The 21506-nt window shown below is 32.9% G+C and overlaps 3 protein-coding genes across 3 annotated transcripts; all 3 read right to left on the bottom strand.

Moving 5' to 3' along the window:
- Window positions 1-367: 367 nt before the first annotated feature.
- On the bottom strand, window positions 368-3259 carry LOC124530069 (alpha-(1,3)-fucosyltransferase C-like). The gene is made up of 2 exons (XM_047104057.1): window positions 1257-3259; window positions 368-905 (listed from the first exon to the last, which is right to left on the bottom strand). The coding sequence occupies exons 1-2, from the start codon at window positions 2198-2200 to the stop codon at window positions 638-640; spliced, it is 1212 nt and encodes a 403-aa protein (XP_046960013.1). The 5' UTR covers window positions 2201-3259; the 3' UTR covers window positions 368-637.
- A 2708-nt stretch (window positions 3260-5967) lies between these two features.
- Window positions 5968-8090, bottom strand: LOC124529765 (alpha-(1,3)-fucosyltransferase C-like). Its single transcript, XM_047103669.1, has 2 exons — window positions 6906-8090; window positions 5968-6527 (listed from the first exon to the last, which is right to left on the bottom strand). Exons 1-2 carry the CDS (start codon window positions 7859-7861, stop codon window positions 6260-6262), a joined length of 1224 nt encoding a protein of 407 aa, XP_046959625.1. The 5' UTR covers window positions 7862-8090; the 3' UTR covers window positions 5968-6259.
- A 79-nt stretch (window positions 8091-8169) lies between these two features.
- On the bottom strand, window positions 8170-11564 carry LOC124530017 (alpha-(1,3)-fucosyltransferase C-like). The gene is made up of 2 exons (XM_047103990.1): window positions 10279-11564; window positions 8170-8886 (listed from the first exon to the last, which is right to left on the bottom strand). The coding sequence occupies exons 1-2, from the start codon at window positions 11256-11258 to the stop codon at window positions 8619-8621; spliced, it is 1248 nt and encodes a 415-aa protein (XP_046959946.1). The 5' UTR covers window positions 11259-11564; the 3' UTR covers window positions 8170-8618.
- Between the last annotated feature and the right edge of the window lie 9942 nt (window positions 11565-21506).

Here is a 21506-nt window from a genome sequence, read left to right as displayed (position 1 = left end):
GCAAACATCTAAAATTATCAGTGTTTCTTTACTATGTTGTTCATGTACACACAATATATACAAACCATCCCCTTGAATCAAACTATCTATTAAAAAGAAAGTCGAATTCGAAAGTCTATCTTTGCTTTATTCCCAAGTTTCTTTTGAAATTGTCCTCGAAGTAGTTTCTGAGTCATACAATGGGCACGCTTAATCTATCCATATTAAGAAAAAATAGTTTGTTTACATCAGCTTCACTTAAAATAAAAAAATAAATAAAAATTTTAACAAAAAGGCAAACCGACTTCAAACAAAATAGGTACAATTTTAAAACAAATAAATATGCACTAAAAAGTAATAATGGTGTAATATTATTATTATTTAATAATCTTATTTTATTCAATTTATTTAAATAATTCTTAAAAAATAGAATATTAAACACTTTAAATTTTATATAATATAAGTCAATAATTATATTTATTTAGCTGTCATACATGTAAAAGTGAAATCATTCATTTATTTAATTTACGTCATCAACAGCCAGATCGTGGCAATTAGCGCGCGGAAGTATTGAGACACGGACAAAAAAATATCGGATACTTATTTAGCAGTATTAACTACAATATATACATATAAACAAGCTGTACAACGAATTCAATCAACAACGATTAGGAGGGTCCCACCATTGCCTAAAGTTAGGATAAGTTGTAATTTCTTGGACCAATTCTTTGTTATTTAGCATCGAACAAAATCTACAATATTCATCAGTTTCTTTACTTTCAGATTTATGATGATATGAATAGTGATTCTTCCATCTGAAGTAGTCCGCATAGAGATCTGGATTTAATATAAGCTCGTTCATTTTCTCGGCCAACTTTACTGGGCCCAATTCTCTTGCATTCAGGTACATACCATCTGGCATGAATCTGTAAAAAAAATAAATGAATACATATAATAACTGTCAAATAATTTTCACTTCACACCGCTGGGCTAAGGCCTCCTCTTCCTTTGAGGAGAAGGTTTGGAACATTAATATTCAGTTTATAATTCATCTCGTGCTCGGCGGTGAAGAAAGACATCGTGAGGAAACCTGCATGTGTCTAATATCGTAGAAATTCTGCCACATGTATATTCCACCAAATGTTCCAAAATACCTTCTCCTCAAAGGGCGAGGAGGCCTTAGCCCAGCAGTGGGAAATTTACATGCTGTTATTGTGGGTATATTTTTTGTGCCAGTGAATATAGCTTATCATTGAATAATAAAGGTACAAAATTACCTCGTATAGTTAGCAGCACCGAAGACAATTGGCACAACATTATTATTTAAGCTTGTTAATAGTTTTTCAGTCACGTAATCCTCGGCAAACGAATTCTCAAATGATAAATAAAAATAATAATCTTTTTCAAGCATTTTGACACATTCTTTGTGTTTATCCCGAGGACACTTTAGTGGTCCACAGCGACCATAAATATCAACGTTTAGGTCATACTTTTTTAATTCTTTGTTTAATCTATTCACAAAATGTTCCCTCCCACTTCTGGAATTACAGTTGGAAACAAACCAAGCCGCTGCTTTCGTTTTCGTTTTCAACTTTGCTTTGAAATCGTCGCATACAGAATCCATTTCTGACCATTGTATCCAATGCATTTCCGCATTTGGTCCTACAACTGCATTGCTTGCATTTCTCACGACCATATAGCCCCATCTTTCGTCTGAGTTAACTTTGTAAGTCCACGTCCAGTTAAAGAAATTATCCAAGTTATCTGAACAAACTGGATAATAATCTGGCGATTCTAAACTAGCAAACACAAATTTCTGATGCGGTGATCTCTTATCCGGTAACGATTCTCTAGAAACGTGCACTATTTCTGGTCCAGCAAATGCAATTACATCGAACTTTGTATAATCACCGAGTAAATACCTGTCACTCGTCACAAAACAGTTATTATAAATGCAGTGCCTGTCTATGAATACTTTTTGACCTTTCCCCAAATATTTGAAAGGTATGTTATTAGGTGAAGTCCATTGCAATATGTATTTCATTTCAGGTATGCTGTCTTCAGCAGAAATTTCCGCGTATTTCTTTTCTAATTCGGATATCAATTTATCATCTGATTCTTGTTCTATCTGTTTGTTATTGTAAAATGAAATATATAGAAAGATTAACATCAGTATCGTTGATAAGTAAAAAAAAGGTTTTACCAACAAATTACACCTCATTTTCACTTCGAGTCATCGTCAAACTAGCACATCACTTTATGGTTTCTTTACAAAACATAACTGAAGCAATTGTATTTAATACACAATATACCTAATTACATATGCCATGTAAGTGCAACAGAACAATATATACTAACACAGAAATAAACATAATACAACATGTATCAATGTATTTTCTTTCGAATGGTAATGCAAGAACACTTTAAAAACAAATATGCATATAAGAATACAGTCTGTAAATTATCGTCTGCAATAATATTATAAGGTTAAAATTTGTTAATTTAATTAAAATTTAAATTTTTAATTTAGATTCCCTTATCACGTACTTGTAATGTATTGTCGAAATTGGACTGTCATAAATATAACAATATGCATATAATGTTTAACTAAACAAGATATTGTTTAAATTCAGAATATATCTAATCAAAATGCGGTTTGACTAAACATATAGTTTTAAAATGATGTACAGAGATAAATAACGTTGTTGTACCATTATATATTTCAGTCACATTTGGAATGGTCAATGAAATTAGAAAAAATCACAGTAGGAATATTAAGTTGGTGCAACAATGCGCCCTCTATTCCATTTACACTGAATTTAACACTGGCAATATTAACCACTGGGTCCAAGGACCCTGACCCATCGGGTCAAAATTAGATGATGCGGTAGCTGAGGCTACCGGGGAGGAACAGCCCGGGTAGGTAGGGTAACCTCGAGACCCGCATTTGTCCCTTCCTAAGGGCGCGCAGGAAAAACCCTCACTCACTGGCACTTTTAATCCTCGAGTCAATAATTTCTTCGAGACTCAAACTCTTTAACTTAACGATTTAACAAAAAAACGATTTGTTTTAGTCAACATAATTAAAATTTTTAATCAAGTTAATGTAGTTTGTAATATTTGATTTTTAACACGCTTATCACGATTTGGTTAAATGGCAAAAAATCAAACTGTTATAACAGACTCAGAAACAAGAAATCAATTTAATACTTCGCTGTTAACAAAAGCAAACCATTTGTATTTACAGCTGTGAAGAGCACACAGGCTCTGGTGACGATATTTCTATAAGGTGAGGTCCGCATAATATTTTAAAATGTACTCTATTGGAACTAGGGTGATTATCCATAATTACTGCTGCTATTCATTGTGTAAGTGCATACGGGTTGTTAGCTGTATATAATAGCTGGTTTCATTTTATCATACCCCGCTGTTCTGTCAATCTGTGCATAAACAGATTCACCTTCTTTGAAGTAAGATTATCTGCTTCTACAGTTTGTTCAACCATTCCATGTTCTCTATTTTTATTGACAAAAGAGCAGCGACGATTTCTTGTACAGCTATTATAAATACAGTGCCTTAGTATTGTGTTAAAATTATTTATACTAATAATTTTATTCTAGTGCGTTTCAAGCAAATCCAAACAATAATTCTTGTAGTGTATTTTATATTCAAAGAACACAATTTACAGAGTATCATGATATTGTCTATACAGTCATCTTTATTAACTATGATTTGTATGAGAATTTCTCTGTACCTGCAACGTGCGAAGGAAAATAATCTGTTGGAGCATTAGCACTTGGGTTATGTTAAGTAATCAAAAAATATTTGTACATATGTATGTATGTGTGACTTCATTAATAACTCACTGTTCGTTAGGCCTAACTGAGAAATTGATCTGCTGTCTTTATTTTTTAGTATCGGTATTAATGTCTTTATTAATTTGCACTATCATATCCACAATTTCATTTCTTAATTTTTACCAACTCAAAGATTTTTATTATAGTAACTCAAAGTATTTATATTATAGCAATGAAATGTCTAAGCTATAAATGAATATAAGTTTTTAAGATGCACGACTTATATTATAAATGATATAAATATATATATATATATATATATATATATATATATAAGCACAATAAATAACCTATGATCATCTGGAATTCAGGTATCTTTAAGCCTGCTGCCAAGCAGTTGTTGATGTTTTTGTGTTCTTTGAAGGGTAATTACCCTTACTCAAGTTCATCCCAGCTTGTGTAACTACAGATACAGGAAACATAACATCTTAGTTCCAACCTTAGGTCACATTTTGATGAAATAAGAGTTGATTAATATTTCTAACGGAGCCAATATCTGTGTACGATGGTGACCACTAGTCATCAGGTCTTTTTGCACATTCCCCAACCTAATAAATATAATCAAATCAAAGGTGGGATTTAAAATTGTCTTTATAACAAATATACAAAATGCGTCCTCTACATTCATAATTTTGGGTATGTAGGTACACTTCAAATGAAGAAAGAATTTGAATAAAAGATGATGTATCATCACAGTTTATTTTCTATATAAACATAGTCACAAACAAACTCAAATAATTCGCGTTCTCTTTTTATAGATAAGAATAATTATCACTTAAAAATTAAGCGTATCTTATATAAATATAAATTTTACTACGAATCCAATCGAAAGCGGTTGGTGAATAACTAACTATTTCAAGATAAATTAAAGGAAGAATAAATACAAGGAAATAAAATTGTTTTTGATTTTATATTTATTTGTATTTATTTATATCTCTTCGTCTTTGAAATATTTTAAAACATAAAGTAATTGAAATAGGTACAGTAAGTAATTATAATCTGTAGTTAGACCAAATATATTTTTATGGTAAAATTCTATAAATAAATTATATTTATTTATGCGACATTTCATGTACACCTGCCTTAAAATCCTGAATTAATTTACATCAATACTCCTGATCTTTAGAAGTATCTTACTCCCAAAGATCATGAATAATTATTATAAAAATATTAAACATGAAACAATACGTAGAGAGTATTTTCTTATCGTATTAATGACGTTCTGCTAATTTAAATACGTCGAATAAAAACCATTATTAAAACTGCTTTCATTAAACTTACAATATATAAAAACTATACAGTAAAAATGTAATACAAACTTCACACAACTCTGTATAGATTAAACATATTATATATCCTATTAAAACTAGCAGTGTGATTCTGTAAGAATTCACTTCTCAGCTCATGATGATATGACTCATTATATGACTTTCGACTAAAGATGTTACGCCATTTTGATACGTGTGGCCTAAAAAATTATCGTCAATATTGCATATAAAATTATGATATTCACAGTGATGTTTTGCGGTGAGTTACGAGTTTGTTCTTACAGAATAGCGCTGCAGTAATAAATCTTTGACAATACATCGCAAATGCAAACCGTTGTGCGACATACGATTTTCTCATCCGGTAACATGAGATTGAAATTACGTCAACAGAAGTATTGAATAATAAAATTATATACAAACATAATATATCATTTTCCTTCTCGGCTTAAATAAAAAATATTAAATATATTTTTCTCAAATGCCAAAATATATTGTCATACAAGACTTTCTTCTAAGATATATACAATCGGTATATTCATACTATGAGAGATAAATGGTACGAATTCAAGTCGGTTCTAAAGATGAATCTTCGGTTTTTGTTTGTCAGTTTTCATTGCAAAGTGATAATATACCTTACTATGCAAAAAACGGGACACAGATATGATCAGCGAATCATCAAAACCTTCATGTAAGATTATTAAAAAACTTTAACTGGTTCGGTTTGAAGGTTGAGTGAGCCAGTGTTACTACAGGCACAAGGGACATAGAATCTTAGTTCCCAAGGTTGGTGGCGCATTGACGATATAAGGAATAGTTAATATGTACTATTAATACAGCGTCATTGTCTATGGTTGATGGTGACCACTTACCATCAGGTGGCCCATATGTTCGTCCGCCAACCTTTTATATAAAACAAAAAAAAAAAACTTTACAATGACAAATACTCATCACTATTATTTCTGTAAAATGAAAATAATATCCGGCTTTGGTAGTTATTATGATTATATGCAGTGTATAATATCCTGAAGTGAAATTATAATTCACCAATATTCTCCTTAAAAAAATTAAATTAAACGCACTTATTACATTCACCTAATTGTCACCAAATAAATTTACATACATATTACATTAAAGCGTCTATGGCAGCGCGATTCTTCAGCAACGATGCGGTGGGTCCCACCAGCTTCGAAATTTCTCGTAAACCGATGTCGTATTAACCAAGTCTTCTTCGTTGAGCATCGAGCAGAATCTACAGTAGTCATTCGTTTCGATGCTCTCGTGTCTGCCGTAATAGGAATAATGATTTTTCCATTTAAAGAAACCAGCATACATTTCCGGATCTTTTATTATTTCGTTCATTTTAAGAGCTAGTTTTTCTGGACCCAACTCTCTTGCATTCAGATATATTCCATCAGGCATAAATCTGCAATTGTATTTTAGTGATTTAGGCCGAATTGCGGTTATCTATATAAATATTATAAATGTAAAAGTATCTTTGTCTGCATGTCGCTCTTTTACGAACTGAACTGAATTTGATGAAATCTGGTAGGAAGCAAATCCGAGCTCCAAGACAGGACAAAGGCTTATTTGAAACAAGACAAGCAAAGTCGCGACCGAATCATCAGTCATAAGATATTTACATTTATAATACCTAACATTATCAAATTTAGAGTAATTATAATAAGTAATTTAACACCATTATGATAGAAAATAAAGTTTATATTCAAGTAATAAATTGAAAAGTTAAGTGTATAATTACAAATAAATTAAATCAAATCTTAAGTGTTGAAAATAAATATACCTCGTGTAATTCGCTCCGCCGTATACGATTGGCACTGCGTTATTCTTTAATGGGTGCAATAATTTTTCCGTCACATAATCTTCAGCAAACGAATTTTCGAAAGAAAGATAAAAATAATAATCTCTCTCAATTAGTTTATTGCATTCATCGTCTCTATCACGAGGACACGTCATAGAGCCGCATTCACCATAAATATCAACATCTAGGGCGTATTTCTCGAGTCGCTTTTGTAATCTCTGAACAAATATTTCTCGTCCACTTCTTGAATAACAATTAGATATAAACCAAGCAGCGGCCCTAGTTTTTTGACTCAATATTTTTCTTAAATTTTCACTAACAGGATCCATATCTTCTAATTTCATCCAATGCATATTTTTCTTAGGTCCCACTATTTTATGCGTGGAATCACGTATCACAATGTATCCCCATTTCGCGTCGGAATCTAATTTATAAGTCCACGTCCAATTAAAAAAGCCATCGAATGTATCAGTACAGACTGGATAATTTTCTGCGGATTCGATACTAGCGAAAACATATTTCTGATGTGGTGATCTTCTTTTGGGTAAGCGATCAAAAAAACCTTGTCGCGTCATAAACCGTACTTCCGGCCCGGCAAATGCAATCACATCAAATTTTGTATAATCACCTAGATATGATTCATTGGGTGTTACGAAACAGTTGGTGAAAGAACAGTTCCTGTCTATGAATCCTTGTCGTCCTTGACCCATGTACACGAATGGAACATTTTTTGGTGAGGTCCATTGTAAAATATACTTTAGCTTCGATTTGGTATCACTTTCAGTAACAATTTCAACTTTTTCTCTATTTTCTATTACGATTTCGACTCTTGGTGTGTCATTTGTATATTTTAGATCAATAAATAATTTATATAGAAATAATAAAATTGCAGTTACGAAACAGTAGGTAACAACTTTTGTGAAAATATTGTTTTTCATTTCTCTTCGATTCCTCGGTGACCACTAAACGCGTCTACGTTTACACTCGCTATGTTTGTCGAGCATATTTGAAACATCTCGTAGGAACTATGCTAAACAGGTAAACAAACCAACTGTTCAATTGCCTCTGTCACGACTGACACATTTAAAAATCAACTAATAATATAAAGATTGATAACGAATCGATTTTTAAAAGTACATCATAACTTATTTTTTCGTCCAACACTGATCATATACAATATGTATGTATGTACGTAACATTATTTATATAATGCATGGGTTAAAAAAGTTAGAACAAAATTAATTAAAAAAAATACATTTTATTTCTTATTCTAACACCTTTTAACACATTACAACAGAAAACACTCTTTTTGGTATAAATAAAGTTAAGCGATAAACAAAATGTATTGAGATTATAATGCAAGTGATTTTCAATGCGGAGATTTATTACCCTGTCAAAATTCCACTACGATTGGGCAAAACATGTATGTCGTAATTTTTACTATATAGATTCGCGGATTTAAACATTTTAATACAATATGTTGTATAAAAAAACTTAACCAATAAAATATATATTTATACTTTTTTTATTAATTCTTAAACTCACATTAATTGCTCGTTACTTTTTATTATTTTGTGTCACATTTTATTTATTATTAATACATCAGTCAGTTCGTTTATCTTGCTGATACAACAATTAACAACAATTAAATTCAGACTATAAAATGTCACAAATGTACATAAAAACATACTTAAATCAACAACGATTTGGTGGATCCCACCACTTCCTAAAATTAGGATACGTTGATATTCTTTTGACCAAATCTTCATCATTCAGCATGGAACAAAATCTACAGTAGTCATCAGTTTCTACGGTTTTTGATCGACGATGATACGAGTAGTGATTCTTCCATCTAAAATATTCTGCGTAGAGATCGGGATTAAGTATTAGCTCGTTCATTTTCTCAGCCATCTTTTCAGCGCTTAATTGTCTTGCATTCAGATATATTCCATCAGGCATGAACCTATAACAGACAAAATAATGATCTATGTAACATTATGAATGCACAAACTAGGTCCCTTATTACTTTGTTGTTGTTATTTGGGTTGTCTGAAAGAGATAGATAATTAGACTCACTAGACACAATTTATCAATATTTTCTTTTTTGTTTTTGTATTTTACTAATTTTATTTTACTTTTTTTCTGTGTTTAATATATATCTAAATGTTTGTTGTGTTCAATAAAGTATATTTCATTCATTTTGTACTTTGCACAGTGATTTACTCTGATTTTATCATCACAGGAAAAATAATATTAGATATTTATACATTAGGAAGGCTCGTATCTCTACCTGTGCCCGAGCCGTACAAAGTCTCTTTGAATCTAAGATAAGATAATGACTCATGTGCTTGAAATTACAAATACAAAATGGTATTTCCTAATTTGTGTTTGATGGAAGAATTACTAATGAATTGAAATTAGCAGCTTTAATGTTTTAGTGTATTAATATAATAACACAAGAAACTCGAATATCACAAACTGAAGATGCTATAATTTCAAAATGACTCAGTATCAATTGACAAATATCCATGGTTGTAGTAATAGTATGTGTACATGGCCGAGTCAATGTAGAAAAAGTTCATTATTTTTCTATGTGGTTTTGGGTCCAGGTACTTCTGGTACCGTCGTTATTTTTAATTTTCCATAACACAAGTGCTTTAGCTACTTACATTGGGATCGGAGTAATGTATGTAATGTTGTCTAATATTTATTATTACTATAATTATTTATAAACATTTACTTATTGCTAAATGTCAAGAATTACCAATTATATACAGGTATGAATCGTTTGATGCCAAGCTTTAAAAGGCCAAATCGTTTTTAGAAAAAAGTTAAAATGTAAACAAACTATTGCGTCGTATGGTCACTAACTAGTTGACATGTTTAAGTAACGTGATGGTCAATTATGTGTAAATAGATATTTAAAATAAGAGATAATAAATAAGAATACTCCAGTTAGTTACTACGACACAAAAAAAAGGCAATAAATCAAACAATTTCATTACCATATTTTTCTCAACTACAAACGAATTAATTTGTGAGAAACTGAAATATTAATGTTTAGAGTTGAAAAAATATATCAAAAGAAATTAGTTTGATTTCAAATCATCTTGAATTATGTAAATGAACCATTATCGCACAATATTTAAACAGTTTAGGATTAAATATGAACATTGATTACTTTAACATAAGCTAACTTTTAGCTTATTTGTATTAGTCTGATTGAATGATTATTATCTATAAGTACAAATGATAATAATAACAGTGATAGGGAAAATTAATTAGTAATAATTGAATATGTAAAATAATCCATTTAACATAATCTTTCTCTATAATAAATTTAATAATAAATTACCTTGTATAGTTAGCAGCACCAAAAACAATTGGCACAGCATTGTTTTCTAAGCTTGTCAATAGTTTTTCAGTAACGTAATCCTCAGCAAGAGAATTCTCAAATGATAAATAAAAATAATAATCAGTTTGAATCATTTTGACACATTCACCGTGTTTTTCAGGAGGGCACTTCAAAGATCCACAACGACCATAAATATCGACACTTAGTTTATACTTTTTTAATTGATCATTCAATTCGTGGGCATAATTTTCTCTGCCGCTCCTTGAATGGCAGTTGGAGACAAACCAAGCCGCTGCTTTTGTTTTAGTTTTTAACTTTTCTTTGAATTCGTTGCTGACGGGATCCACTTGTTCCAGCTTTAACCAATGCATTTCAGTATTTGGTCCTATAATGGTATTATTTGAATCTCGAACAACCACATATCCCCATCTAGCATCTGAATCAAGTTTGAAAGTCCAAGTCCAGTTAAAGAAATTATCTAGTTTGTCAGAACAAACTGGATAATAATCAGGTGATTCTATACTTGCAAATGCAAATTTCTGATGCGGGGATCTCTTGTTTGGTAACGTATATTTAGATGCGTGTACTATTTCAGGTCCTGCGAATGCAATCACATCGAATTTCGTGTAATCGCCGAGATAATTTCGATCACTTGTAACGAAACAGTTAGTGTAACTACAATTCCTTTCTATAAAACCTTGCTGCCCCTTTCCCATATACACAAAAGGAACATTTCTAGGCGATGTCCATTGCAAGATGTATTTCATTTTATGTATGCCATTTGTTGTGAAATTTTCTATTACTTTTGATTCTTCTAATTTCTCGATCAATTTTTCCACTGTTTCTTCTACATTCTGTATCTTACTGTTGAATAAACTGAAATGAGTGCTTTTAACCTCTTTTAATGATAAATATAAAAATATCAACATCGCAAATGTTGATATAAAAAAAAATGTTTTAATTGTTATGTTACACCTCATTTTCACTTAAAGTCACAATCAAAACACACGTGCACTTCGCTACACGGTCTGTATTATCACTATTGATATCAACAATTACTAGCTCAAGTATCGACATATTTAATCAAACGTGCGATTTAAAAAATATACTATCTTTTCAAGTACAAAATTATAAATTGCTCGATCTAATGCATATATATAATTACAGTTGCTGAACTGTTTTGACTGAATTTGTAACAACTTGATAAAGTCCACATTTTTTTGTATCACGCTAGAGACCGTCTTGTTATCTCTCGAAAGAGGTCTTAATATTAATGTACATATGCGTCACATACGTCATATAGTGTAGAGGTTAACAGACTGCCTAAATTTCCAACTTATCTTATCGTATTTTACAACCTCAGAATGAACCGAAATAGATAAGATAATCATACGAAATCATGCCCATTAAATACTTATAATCGTCTTTAGTCGTAACTGGATTTAAATAAGTCTTCGCCATGATTTATTTCGATTATATAATTAGTAAATAATCAACTCAAAAGAATTGCAAGAATAAGACATGTCCTTGAATGTTTTTACAAGATTGATAATAAACATATATTTAATTTAAAAAATCAAACTATGCTTCGTGTGCGTCTATTATTATCTTTATTAATATCATAGAACATTAAGAATACTGTTGAAGAAAATGTATCGATACACGCTGTCTACCAGTACAAACATCACTGATTTCATTGTGACGATAGACAATCGTAACTCAATAAATTAATGATGTCATCAGGCATACCGCAGGGTTCAATTTTATTATTAAAAACTTTTATAAATAACTTCAACGCCTAATACAAACACTATAATAAAACATGTTATGTTCATCTGTCCACAAATTTTATTATAATGATTTTGTCTCATAGTTTCACCAAAAGTATTATTTTTTTTTTAATACAAAGCAAACGACAATACGTTGATCATATTTCATCAACGGACATTTAGGCGTCGGAGCGGATCTCATACGTCATTTGGGAGGTACTCTGTCTAGACTCTATGTAACAGTATTATTGTCTCCATTCACTTAACAGTATTTTTAAAAGAAATACTAAAACATAAATGTTAATCAAAAAATATAAATATGAAAACAATTAAATCAAAAGTTAGATGCTTGTTTATTTAGTTAAACTTATATCATACTTATATAGAGGCTTTATATACATATAATTGTTTTGTTTTCATTTCAGGTAGTTAGCGAAAATAAACAGCTCCTAAGTAACCATGCTTTCAGATTAAGACCAACTAACAGGTTACTCTATAGTAAATTAAGATAATGTTCTTTGATTATCATAAGTGCTTTCGTTTTTCACCAGCCTTGAGACCAATTCTGATGCGTTGATTACTAAAACTTTACGACGTCGTGTAATTTTTTTTATGTTATAAGGGGCAAACGAGCTCACCTGATGCAAAGTGATTTCCACCATCCATGGACACCTGCAACACCGGGGGCTAACAGATGCTTTGCTGTTAAAAATAATCTATCCCAAGCTATATTCATTCTCGGTTCTGGACTACAATAGCTTTCTAGGTTTTAAAATTGTACTTATAGGCCTATATAACATATTATTTATTATTATTTTGGCATCTTCTAGTTGTAGTACAAACACATTTATTGATTTTTTAAATGACAGCAATATCAGGTTGCGCGTCATAGATTAAGTAGCGATACTAGAACATTATATCACTATTATTTTGTAATATTAGTACTGATAAACATACACATCTGAATGCAAAATATTGTAACATGTTTTTGGACAGTTTATTAAATTAGATTTTTTATTATTATTAAATTAGATTATTAAATTAGATTTAATTTAGGCTCTCTCTTCGCGTCGAACTCGACTCTGGATGACCAAGGAAAATCTCCACCAACAATTCCGCGGTGTGATACCACGATGCCGGAAGTTAAATTCCGGCAAAGTGCAGTTCGTAAAGCACTTCTTTCCTTGGACATTCATAAGTCGAGCGGACCCGATGGTATCCCTCCAATCGTGCTACGGACATGTGCTCCCGAGTTGGCACCGGTCTTAACGCGTCTTTTCCGGCAATCCTACACATTAGGCGTCGTCCCGAATTCCTGGAAGACAGCTTTGGTGCATCCGATCCCTAAAAAAGGCAACCGCTCAGACCCGTCCAATTATAGGCCTATAGCCATCACCTCCTTGCTCTCCAAGATAATGGAGTCCCTTATTAACTGCCAGCTCCTGCGGTACCTAGAGGAGAATCAGCTGATTAGTGACCGCCAGTACGGTTTCCGTCGGGGTCGCTCAGCCGGTGATCTTCTAGTTTACCTTACTCATAGGTGGGCTGAAGCAGTTGAGAGCAAGGGGGAGGCATTAGCAGCCAGCTTGGACATAGCGAAGGCCTTCGATCGCGTATGGCACAAAGCGCTTCTTTCGAAGCTTCCTTCCTATGGGCTTCCCGGGAAATTATGCAATTGGATTACCAGCTTTTTGGCAGATCGGAGCATCAAGGTCGTTGTCGACGGTGCATGCTCTGACTTAAAATTCGTCAATGCTGGTGTTCCACAAGGCTGCGTTCTATCACCCACTCTGTTTCTTCTGCATATCAATGATTTGTTGCAAATCGGGAACATTCATTGCTATGCTGACGACAGTACCGTTGACACCTTATACACCGGCCGCGCTAATATTTCTCGGGAAAACGTCGAAGAGAACCGGAACAAACTTGTGTCTGAAATCGAGTCTTCATTAAACGAAGTCTCGAATTGGGGCCGGCTAAATCTAGTCCATTTCAACCCCAAAAAGACGCAAGTTTGCGCGTTAACCGCTAAAAAAACACCATTTGTCGTATCTCCACGATTTGAGAACATTCCGATAGCCGCTACAGGTAGTATCGGAATACTTGGCGTTGATATTTCGAGCCTCGTTCAGTTCCGCGGTCAATTGGAAGGCAAAGCCAAATTGGCTTCAAAAAAGCTGGGCGTGCTCAGCAAGGCGAGACAATATTTCACGTCGGCCCATCGCCTAAAACTTTACAAGGCGCAAATTCGGCCTCACATGGAGTACTGCTCTCACCTCTGGGCGGGTGCTCCCCAGTACCAGCTCCTTCCATTTGACCGCATCCAACGTAGAGCGGCTCGAGTTATCGACGATCAAGCCCTTTCCGATCTCCTTGATCCTTTGGCTTTGCGTAGAGATGTCGGATCACTCTGCATCTTCTACCGAATTTTTCACGGGGAATGTTCCGAGGAATTGTTCGGATTAATCCCGGCTGCTGAATTTCACCTTCGGACATCTCGTCAAAATTCTAAGTTTCACCCGCACCATCTTGATGTCCGAAAATCCACAACAGCGCGATTTCTTAGACATTTTCTGCCTCGCACAACCACTTTGTGGAACCAGCTTTCGCCGGCGGTTTTTCCGAACCGATACGACATGGGAACCTTCAAGAAAAGAGCCTACTCCTTTCTCAAAGGCCGGCAACGCACCTGCAAGCCCCCGGGTGTTGCAGATGTCCATGGGCGGTGGTAGTCACTTTCCATCAGGTGAGCCTCCTGCTCGTTTGCCACCTATGCCATAAAAAAAAAAAAAAAAAAAAAAGATATTACTGTATAACCGGTTATCGCCTTCAGTTTAAAGTAAGTAAAGTAATAGCCTGTAAATTACCCCCTGCTGGGCTGTTGCCTCCTCTCCCATTAAAGAGAGGAGGCCTTAGCCACTAAGGCCTGTAGTTACACTGGCTCACTCACCCTTCAAACCGGAACACAACAATACTGAGTACTGTTGTTTGCAATAGAATAACTGATGAGTGTATTAGATAAGCAAAGTTATTACATTAGTATAAATTTATATGACCTATGCATAGTCAAATCAAGAGCAAAAAGTTACAATTAATAAGTTACATAATACTATTATGTATATAAAAAAAAATCTTTCGACTTAAGTAGAATTTTCTATGACCACAAAGAGGATCGGACAAGCGGATTAACAGTAAAGACCGCTGTCCCGGCGTTTTGAATAAATACAAGGTAAAGCAAGTACTAAGACGTTACATAAGTGCTCATAAATTATGCAAATACTTTGATAGCACTTAATATTCTGGGATTTGGTTAAAAACTTTATCTTTATAATATCACTTGGGAATCAATATCACATCGGACAACACCACATAGCTTACTCTGGTCCCAATGTAAGTAGCTAAAAAGTACTTGTGTTATGGAAAATCCGAAATAACAACGGTACCTCAAACACAAAGACCCAAGACAATATAGAAAACTAATTAACTTTTTCTACATCGACTCGATCGGGAATGGAACCCAGGACCTCATCAACATAAAAACCAGTGTAAACACTACCCGACCACGTCGGTCGTTAATAGTACTGTAATTATCTATTTAAATCTAAAATATTTTATAAAATTAAAAAATATATGATAATGCATTTAAAAATGGAAAACTCCGTTCATAAAAAGTACGATAACTTACACACGCAAACACATGCTAAGTGTTACATACACGCACACAAAACTAAGCTTGTAAACTGTGCATAATATTTCAATACTTTTTTAGCCTATTCATTCTTTTTCTATTATGTTTATATCAATCAATCAATTTTTACAAAGAACAAGTAAAGTGGGTAATCTGAGATACAGGGTTTTTGTTCTGAGATACAGAATTGAGAGCTAAGGCATTATCTATGTTTTTATTATTATAAAGATGTAAAGCAGAAAATTTTGTTTGTTTGGTAATCTCCGGAAATCTCTTTAATTTCCTTACTTTAATCCAATGTAGATTACATTTACATGTAAACATATTAATACAACGTTACGTATTTAAACATAATAAATATGCAAATAAATATATATAAAAATCTGACTAGGTAAATAAAGAACAAGTTTCACCTAAGCCTTCAGTGAATCTTGCTTTACGCGAAGCCTTAGATCCTAAGGCTTCATGTACATGATTATTGTTTGGTAAAAGCAACAGTACATGAACGTCGCCTGGGAAAAGTGGAGAACAGTTTTTTAAATAGTAGTAGCAAACAATTCAATTCTTGAAGGGAATAAATGCAAATGTTATCTCTTTGATAATAAGATCATTATAGTATCAATAATCATACAGTACTAAATATTGTTGCGGGAAGTTAATAAAACATGTAACTGAGAAAATCAACGCTCCTTCACAGACGCAATTATTGTTTTTTTACCTATATGTCAAAGTTTTAGTTAATATCAAAACAAACCAAATTATTACCTATTTAGGTATGTTATTGTTATCTCTCAAAAGAAATTGATAAGTATTTAATCTCCTGGGATAAATAAAAATAATTCATACATAATATTTCTCATTTATTTATATTAGAGTTACAAATAATGGAATATCACTTATGGTGTCTAATATACAAAATTACATATTACATTAAAAATATACATTGAAATAAGATCAATAACGTAAAAGGAAATCTAATGCAATTTTATCAATAAAATTAAATAATAACGAAAAAAAATATAACCAAAATTTAAGGCATTAAATTGTGTACCATTTTGTATATAATATTGAATTTTATAGCAATTGGATAGAAAATACAATTGCTATTAAATTCATAAAATTGTACACAAAATAACACAAAAGAATATGTTCTTGAAATAAATTAATAGTTTAAATATTCAATTTCTCTTTGTCGCGGATAAGAGATCGCATCCAGTGATATTTTCTCTTTCGATTCCAGTAAAGCCGATCTTGATTAGATTCAAACAAAATATATGTTTGGGTAAATATTTATAGAAAATAGACGTTGTTTAACGTATCTGTTTATTGGCTAGCGGTCTTATTTAGGTTTTCGTTGTTGTATTGGAAAATATAAATGTAAAATAATAGGCTGTAGGAACACCCATTTTTTTATATTTAACTATTATAATATATGAGAGATGTATTGTTAGAAAAATAACAGAATTGAGATTTTGAATTTAAAAAAAATTCAAAGAAAAACTGTTTTTACACGCAAGCTTTTATTTACTATCGGTATTTAATAGCTGACATCATATCTACGGTTCCACAAATTGTTTTGTAACGTCAACGTTTTGAAACGTCAGATCAAGTACACGTATTTGACCAAACTAATCCAAGTTTTTTTTGTTTTTTTTTCTCGCTGGAAAAACGCATTACGCGCTTCCCCCACGTGATAGAACACTTTTTAGGGGGGCTTGTGGAACTCCCCGGAACCCTGGACGCCGAGCGCGTCTAAGAACGCTGGGTTTACCCAGTAAAAAACCAGCGGTACCCTCTTCGTCTTTCGGCGGATGCCACGGGATTGCTTTCGTATGCTGCCGTGACGCCTTGGCGGTCGGCCCGTGTCGTATGCGGGCCTTCAACACCTAGGGGGGATTCCTGGAGTACCTAGAGCCCTGATTCGCCCGATCTCCGAAACTAATCCCCCTGCGTAATATACAATAAAGATAAGCTTACTTTTAACTCCTGTTAATCATACTCAAATGCACTGGAATCAGTCGACAGTTAACAGTAATAAAATAACATATTATATCATATATTTAGTCAAAACAACATATAACTTCCGAAATAGAATACTGAATAAAAATATATTATTTATCCAACATAAAAACCATAGAATATCACTTTACCTTGGACCTACTGTTATTATAATACGTATTACACTTTACCTGTCACGACTTCGCATGAAAATAAGTCAAGAATTTTCATAAACATTTTCCTGTTGCGTGTGGTTGTAATGACAGATAAATAACTGAAACATGAATCTGAATAACTGATATAAAATAGAATGGTTGAGCACTGGTGCCTTTTATGGATCAGTGCTTTGATATATTGTTTCAACGTGTTACGAGACCTCTTCGTTAGTTTTGTTACTTTATATTTTTCGAATTCGAATCCAACAAACTCTCAAAATCCTTTTAAATCCTGTATCAAATCATAAAATTAACGACGAAGATTGTTAGCGAATGAAATTGGAATTTTGGTTCAACTGAAACATTCCATAAAAAAATGTTAACACATTTATATACCAAATAGTTATGATCGTTGTAATTTATATGCATGTCTAATTATAATAGATAACGCGTCTTGGCTTTTGCGATACGCTTGTCTTATCCCATCAACAAGTGAACTAAGTGCTAAAAGTGAAATATCCAAAAATGGTTTATTTAAGTCGAATATTATTGTTCGTCGAAAACACTCTCTCTGCTTTTCTCTTTGCTTCATAATAACTTATTTTGTGTCCATATTTTAGTTTAATCTTCTTGAAAATTCTAAAAAAGCCATTTTGAAAAAAAAACATACACAACTCTATTGAAATGAATAATTAGTTAAAAACAATAAATCTTTGTAACAGGAGTGAAACAGAGTAATTAGTTGCTCCAGTTTTTCAAATAACCCTCAACATATGCAAAAAATTGAGCATCGATCGCTGGGTTCCTGCAAAACCACGCTCAACTGGTGCAATCAATCAGCCGCTGTCAGCTGCTGTCGTAACTTCAATGTGCAACTAATCAGCTAAATAAATTCACCGCTCTTCACAATTGTAAACTGAAAAGTTATTCTCTGATAGATTCGTATGGGACATAATAGACAGAAGAAATACTGAAATGAAAATATCACGGGGTATTTAAGAATCAGCATTTCCTAGTGACTTTTCTTGTTATATTTATTTGTTAATATATATATATATATATATATATATATATATATATATATATATATATATATATATATAATATATATATATATATATATATATATATATATTTATCCCGCAAACAATTGGCCGTCCACTGAAGGCGAAAATGCATTTAAACTGGCGTCCACCTGCTTTTGGCGTCCGTATACCGGACGCCACTTTTTTAGCCGGTGGCACTGAGGTCCTATACATCCTAGCTAGGCGTAGTACAAAAATCGACGGAAGCTAAAAATCGCTCTAAATAGTTGCAATAAAATATTGAAAAGTTCTCGAAGAAATCACCGCGCAGATGAGGCGCTGCCGCAGCGCGTATATCGCACACTGTATATCGAGGGGAATTCCTGACTACGGATTCGCTTATTTGGCGTCCAAAATTGCGACGTTGCCATCTCGCTCATTACTTACGTAATACCTATTCGGTGCTTGATTATTGTTTGTTTTACATCAGTCATTTAATGTTTATAAATAATGAATATATGAATTCCCGGGGACTTCGTGGAAGTTTTTTTTTTAAATATATTACATTAATTAATATGTATATCAATTATTCATAATAATAATATAAAGTATGTCTGTCTGTCTGTTATCTTTACACGCTTAAGCTGCTGAACCGATTTAGATGAAATTTGGTATGTAGAGAAGAACATAGGATAATTTTGTTTCCAAAATTATACCCTAACGAGATAAAAAAGGAATGTAGAAGTTAGTACAGGGAATCTATATCCGATAAACTAATTTAAATTAAATTTGGTATGAAGATAGGATAGTTTCCATCCACGAAATCATCCTCTAAGGGGATAAAAGGGGGTGAAAGTTTGTACAACATCTATATCAATCGTGATTGGTATCTGTACTGTTAAATCTTCTGTTATCTGTGATTGGTTGTTTTTATTATTCGGGGTAAACAAACCGGCGTAAAGCTTAATAACTTTGTACAGGCGCCAAATAGCCATATATGGACGCCCAATAGCTGTATACGGACGCCCAATAGCTGTATACGGACGCCCAATAGCCGTATACGGACGCCCAATAGCCGTATACGGACGCCCAATAGCCGTATACGGACGCCCAATAGCCGTATACGGACGCCCAATAGCCGTATACGGACGCCCAATAGCTGTATACGGACGCCCAATAGCTGTATACGGACGCCCAATAGCTGTATACGGACGCCCAATAGCCGTATACGGACGCCCAATAGCTGTATACGGACGCCCAATAGCTGTATACGGACGCCTAATAGCTGTATACGGACGCCCAATAGCTTTATACGGACGCCTAATAGCTGCATACGGACGCTCAATCAAAAAAAAACTGAAATCAAAATAAAATTTATTCAAGTAGGTTTAACAAGCACTTTTGAATCGTCATTTTACAATTAAGTGAAGCTACCACCGGTTCGGAAAGTAGATTCTACCGAGAAGAACCGGCAAAAATCTCAATACTTACTCTTTTTCAACACTTAAAAATACAAAGTCATGTTAATTAAATACAATTATTTTTTATTTATTTTTTTAATTTATTTATCAGAAAAAAAACAATATTACAGTACAATGTGTTGATTAGCACTATAAAAAACCATAAAGGTTTGTCCCTAATGCTAAAAAGCTAAAATTTCACTGCGCTTTATATAAATTAGGCAAGTATGATAAATAAGTATTTAAAACGATCATTCTTAAGACTGTTGCAAATTATAACGACGATTATTTATATATTTAAATTAATATATTCAGCTTGGAAGTCAACAGATACCTCCACGCTTTTTTATCATCTATAAAATCTTGTTTCGAATAATATGCTTTTTTTACCAATGTATTTTTACAAACAATTTGAATTTACGAAATGGCAAAGTTAAAAATTTCTGCCGAATTTTATTATAGAATTGGATACCTTGCCCCAAGAAGGATTTATTGACTTTGCAGAGTCGGAAACTTGGTGTTATAAGCTTATCCTTACTTCTAGTGCACAAACAATGATGATCACTGATTTTATCAAAGTGATCAATGTTACTGTGAATATACATAATATTGTTGTAAATATACTGAGACGCAACAGTGAGTATTCCTACTTTTTTAAAAACATCCCGAAGAGAGTATCTAGCTCCAAGATTATAAATAAACCGGATTGCTCTCTTTTGTAAAATAAAGACAGATTCAATAACTGCAGCGTTACCTCAAAGTAATATGCCATATGACAAATACTGTGAAAAAAAACAAAATATAATAGACGAGCGGTATCAACCTCAGTTAGTTGTCCAACTTTTCTAAACGCGTATGTTGCAGAGCTGAGTCTTCCTGTTGGGGATGATAAACGAGGACTCCACTGAAGTTTGGAATCCATTTCTATTCCTGAGAACACCGTAGTATCGGCTATATCAAGACGGTCACCGTTTAAAGATATCTTATAATTATGCTTTCTAACATTGAGTAGGGTAAAAACTACACATTTTGTTTTTTGAGCAATCAAAACTAAATTATTTACTGTTAAACAATTGTATATCTGTGATAATGCACCGTTCACATCGTCATAGTCAGCTTTTTTTGTCAACCCT

The sequence above is a fragment of the Vanessa cardui genome, chromosome 5 (assembly GCF_905220365.1).
Source record: "Vanessa cardui chromosome 5, ilVanCard2.1, whole genome shotgun sequence".
NCBI classification, from domain to species: Eukaryota; Metazoa; Arthropoda; class Insecta; order Lepidoptera; family Nymphalidae; genus Vanessa; species Vanessa cardui.
This window is presented reverse-complemented; position numbering and strand designations above follow the sequence as displayed.